General features: G+C 49.0%; 1 protein-coding gene across 1 annotated transcript; it reads right to left on the bottom strand.

The window, feature by feature from the left end:
* Window positions 1–539: 539 nt before the first annotated feature.
* LOC125515768 (pistil-specific extensin-like protein) lies at window positions 540–2,250 on the bottom strand. The gene is made up of 2 exons (XM_048681267.1): window positions 1,612–2,250; window positions 540–1,516 (listed from the first exon to the last, which is right to left on the bottom strand). The coding sequence occupies exons 1-2, from the start codon at window positions 2,210–2,212 to the stop codon at window positions 1,509–1,511; spliced, it is 609 nt and encodes a 202-aa protein (XP_048537224.1). The 5' UTR covers window positions 2,213–2,250; the 3' UTR covers window positions 540–1,508.
* Between the last annotated feature and the right edge of the window lie 1,535 nt (window positions 2,251–3,785).

The following is a 3,785-nucleotide window of genomic DNA, read 5'->3' as shown; positions in this document are numbered from 1 at the left end:
GAAATTCCCGTCAAAAAGTTTTGAACTTCCCTATCTTTTTAATTTAAACTTCTATGTTTATTATTTAGTAATGGAGGAAACCCTTTGTGTTCTAATAAACATCGAACCGCCGAGTTATTGAAATTTGAACTTCTAAGTTTTGAAACAAGGAAAACCCTTTTTAGTTTGAAACTTTTTTGAATTATTTCTATTTTGTTTTAATCTGACCTTTTCTGTTTTTTAGAAATCAGAAAATATATTTTTTGAACAAAGATCAATCATCTTTGTGTTTTTTAATTTAAATTTTGGTTATATTGTTTATAAACTAATTTTTTTGATCGGTGCACTACTTTTTCACAATGATTGATTTTGTCGGTAGGCTTTAATATAGTGCATGCTTGTTTTGTAACTACAAGAGTGGCTTCTTTTAACATGTACTTTTTGAATTTCGTGTGTTCTCATAGTTGAACTTAGGTTCAGAGTTGCCAGTATTTTGAACACATGAGAGCAAGTGAATATTATTTAACATATGTACAAACAAGTAGCCATTTAACAAGTATTCCTCAAAAGGGGGCACAAATAAATGATGGGCCTGGTGCGGCATGGTAAACAAATATGCTTACAATTTTTTTTGCAACCTATTTAATGAAAAACTGTTTTGTAACAAGATGCATCAGCTTGCTTCCTTTTTTTGCATAGGCTGAACAAAGCAAAATATACAACTACAAAAGTTGAGAATGTTTCTTTTAAACTAAAAAACTGTGGAATTTTTACCACCACATGTTTTCATCGCAATCATGTCCTTACCTTCTCAAGCGACCAGAACATGCATTTGCCCTATCCTGTGCTTCCATTTTTTATATGTTCAATAAAATCAGAGCAGTCCAATGTCGTAAACATCCATAGTCCATCGACCAAAATAACGAGAGTATATATGAAGAAAATACAAGTTTCGTGGACCCTTTTTTCTACCACACACACACCTTTGTTCTCATCCATCTCCAAAGCCACCACCACTGAGCTACTCATGCAATAGGAAAAAGATCAGCACTTTTTGCAGAAGCGAATGAGTAAGAGTTGACAACAACAACTACAAGTTGAAGGGACCAGTAAAGTGAAGTGCTTGTAGTATTAACTTGTAGCAAATATATGTTGGCCGATTCCACCAAGAACACGTCATGTATGGATATGAACTCCGCAAACAGCTATACTAATCCCTCCTCGCGTTGGCTACAATTGACTCGGCTTCCATCGGGTGCTGTGCCAGCGTCGACAGCTCACGGCTTCCATCGGGTGCTGTGCCAGCGTCGATGGCTCACTGCAGTCAAGCACCACCGGATACGTGCACGCGGGACGTTTTGAACTAACAACAAACAGTGACCTGAACTTCTGAAGACAACAACGGAAGAACAGGCTAGGGGGCGAACGAGCGCTAGCTGCTGGCACAGTGGGAAGGGAAGTAGCCGCTCTGCCACGAGTGGTAGCCGACGTCGCAAAGGGAAGATTGGCGCTGGAAGGAGACGAGAACATCAATCACCTGTATACACACAACAATCTTCAGAAACGAATGCGTTTCTGCGCTTATCTACAGCCACCAAAAAAAAGACGAGAACATCGCCCCGTTTTGCCCACCTACTGTCGTCCGACAGGACAGAGGGGTCGCTGGCACAAGCAGATGGAAGGTCGGTCCGAGGGAGGAGAAACGGGGGTCCTGGGTTTCGGCCGGGGAGAGGATGGCGCGCCAGCGTGCGAGGAGATGTCGACCATCATGGAGCGGGGCGGATGGCTTGCCGGCGGCCGGGGAGTGGAGCAGCGAGATGCAGGTGCGCCGCTCGGTGGGTCGCGCGCGTCGGGGTTGGAGGAGTGAGGCGCCTAGGGAGGTGGCGCTCCGGCGGCGGTGAAGGAGGCGGGGTGCGGCGCGGAGCAGGTGGTTGGAGGCGAGGTGCGACCGCGGCGGAGGTAGGGAGGTCGGGGGTCCGGTCATGGCGCGGCTGCGGGGAGGTCTGGGAGGTCGCCCGGTGGCAGGGATCTGGGCAGGTCGCCACAGCGGTGGTGGAGCAGGGGAGCGAGGATCCCGACGATGGTGGGGGTGATGGGGAGGAAACGCCGCGGCCGTGGCGGGGGAGGAAGCGCTGGGCGGCGGCGGGTCTCGGGTGGAGGCCGGCGGCGGGGCGCCGGAGGAGGCCGGATGGAATCGAGGGAGGTTAGAAACGGGTGCGACGGGGAAGGTCATGTGTGTTTTATTAGGCTGTTCAGGACTGTGCTGGTGGGCCGGTTTGGCGCTGATCTATTTCGTTTTCTCAATCTCGGGAACACTGTTCGAGTCCTTATAGGGCCGCTGTGATCAGAATAACTATTCTGATCCCAGGATCAGAATAGTGTCACTCTATATATATATATATAGAGAGGGTGGCACTATTCTAATCCCAGGATTAGAATAACTATTTGGATCACGGTCAGCCTATATAGGGCGCGAGGAGGTGTTCCTGAACTACCGAATCGCTATAAGAAAAAGGTATCCACCTCGATCCCGACGTCCACCACCTCCCGCACCTCTCTCACCCCTCGATCCTGTCCCAACCATCGCCCCCAGAAACTCCCGACCAATCCATCGCTGCCGCCGCTCCTGACCCATCGCCCCGCCGCGACCGACCTGACCCCACCCGCCGCAACCGCCCCCGCCCCTGACCCCGCGCCCTGCCGTGGCCGCCCTTGACCCCTCGTGTCGCCGCGACCGCCCTGACCCCGCGCGCCGCCACCATCCCCGCCATTGATCCCAGCTTGCCGGCGCCGCCCCGAACATCACCAGCACCCGGCGTGCCTCCCCAGACCCCGCCAGCACCTAGCGCGTCTTCGGTCCACCACCCAACGCGACCTCTTCACCACCAACCTCACGTCGCCATCGCCGCCACCATCCAGCGCGCCGCCGACGCAACTGCCTCCCCCCGTGAGCGTCGGCGCATGTATCCGGCAGGATCCAGACCGGACTAGGCCAGGGATGACCTCCGCGAGTGTTGTGGTCGCTGCGGACTACATCGAGCCGTCGGAGTGGACTGCTCCGTATCATCGGCGGGGTGGCCTGCGGCCGCTGCCGTAGCCTTTTGAGGTGGTGACCATCATCCTCTACCCCTAGATCCTAGTATTCTCTCCTCCACACCACAAAGGATGACAGAGAGATCTTGGTTGACGCTGCTCTTCTTCTACCATATCTTCAGGTTCAAAAATGAGGTTCAGCTTTGCGACGGATGAAAGTTCAGCTCGCGGTGCACCGGCAACATCAACATTTTCGCTGTGCAGTGTGGGCTATGGCATCAACACCATTCGGGGAAACAAAGGGAGAGGCACAGGAGATTCACACAGGAAGTTCAGCATTAAAAATGACGAAGTTCAAACGAGAACCAAAAGGAAGAAACTATCACGGCACAAAAACTAAAAAAGGATCACCCAATGAAACATAGTAAGTTTGAAGAATAAAAAAATATTATTTTTGAGTAACTTTAACCTGTGAACCCAAAAAAATTGACGAAAATAATAGTTTATAAAAATGAATTTTCACCATTTCTATATAAAAAGAATTAAAAGTTCAAATTAAAAATAACAAAAGTGGTTCGATGTTTACTACGAAACTCGGCTTTCCCGTTAATGAATAATAAAATCTAGAAGTGCAAATTAAAATCATAGAGTAGTTCGATGTTTATATACAAGGAAGAAAACAAGCATTACCTAGAAAAATGTTAACTCTTGCAGTTCAAATTTAATAAATTACAGAGCTCGAGGAAAATATTATGTGTGTACAAAAAAAGTAC

Source organism: Triticum urartu, chromosome 6 (genome assembly GCF_003073215.2).
Source record: "Triticum urartu cultivar G1812 chromosome 6, Tu2.1, whole genome shotgun sequence".
NCBI lineage: Eukaryota > Viridiplantae > Streptophyta > Magnoliopsida > Poales > Poaceae > Triticum > Triticum urartu.
The sequence above is the reverse complement of the archived record's forward strand: the minus strand, read 5'-3'. Positions and strand labels throughout refer to the sequence as shown.

What these genes read in the sequence shown, in the direction of transcription:
- LOC125515768 (XM_048681267.1), bottom strand. Translation starts at nt 2,212, where the DNA reads ATGACCTTCCCCGTCGCACCCGTTTCTAACCTCCCTCGATTCCATCCG.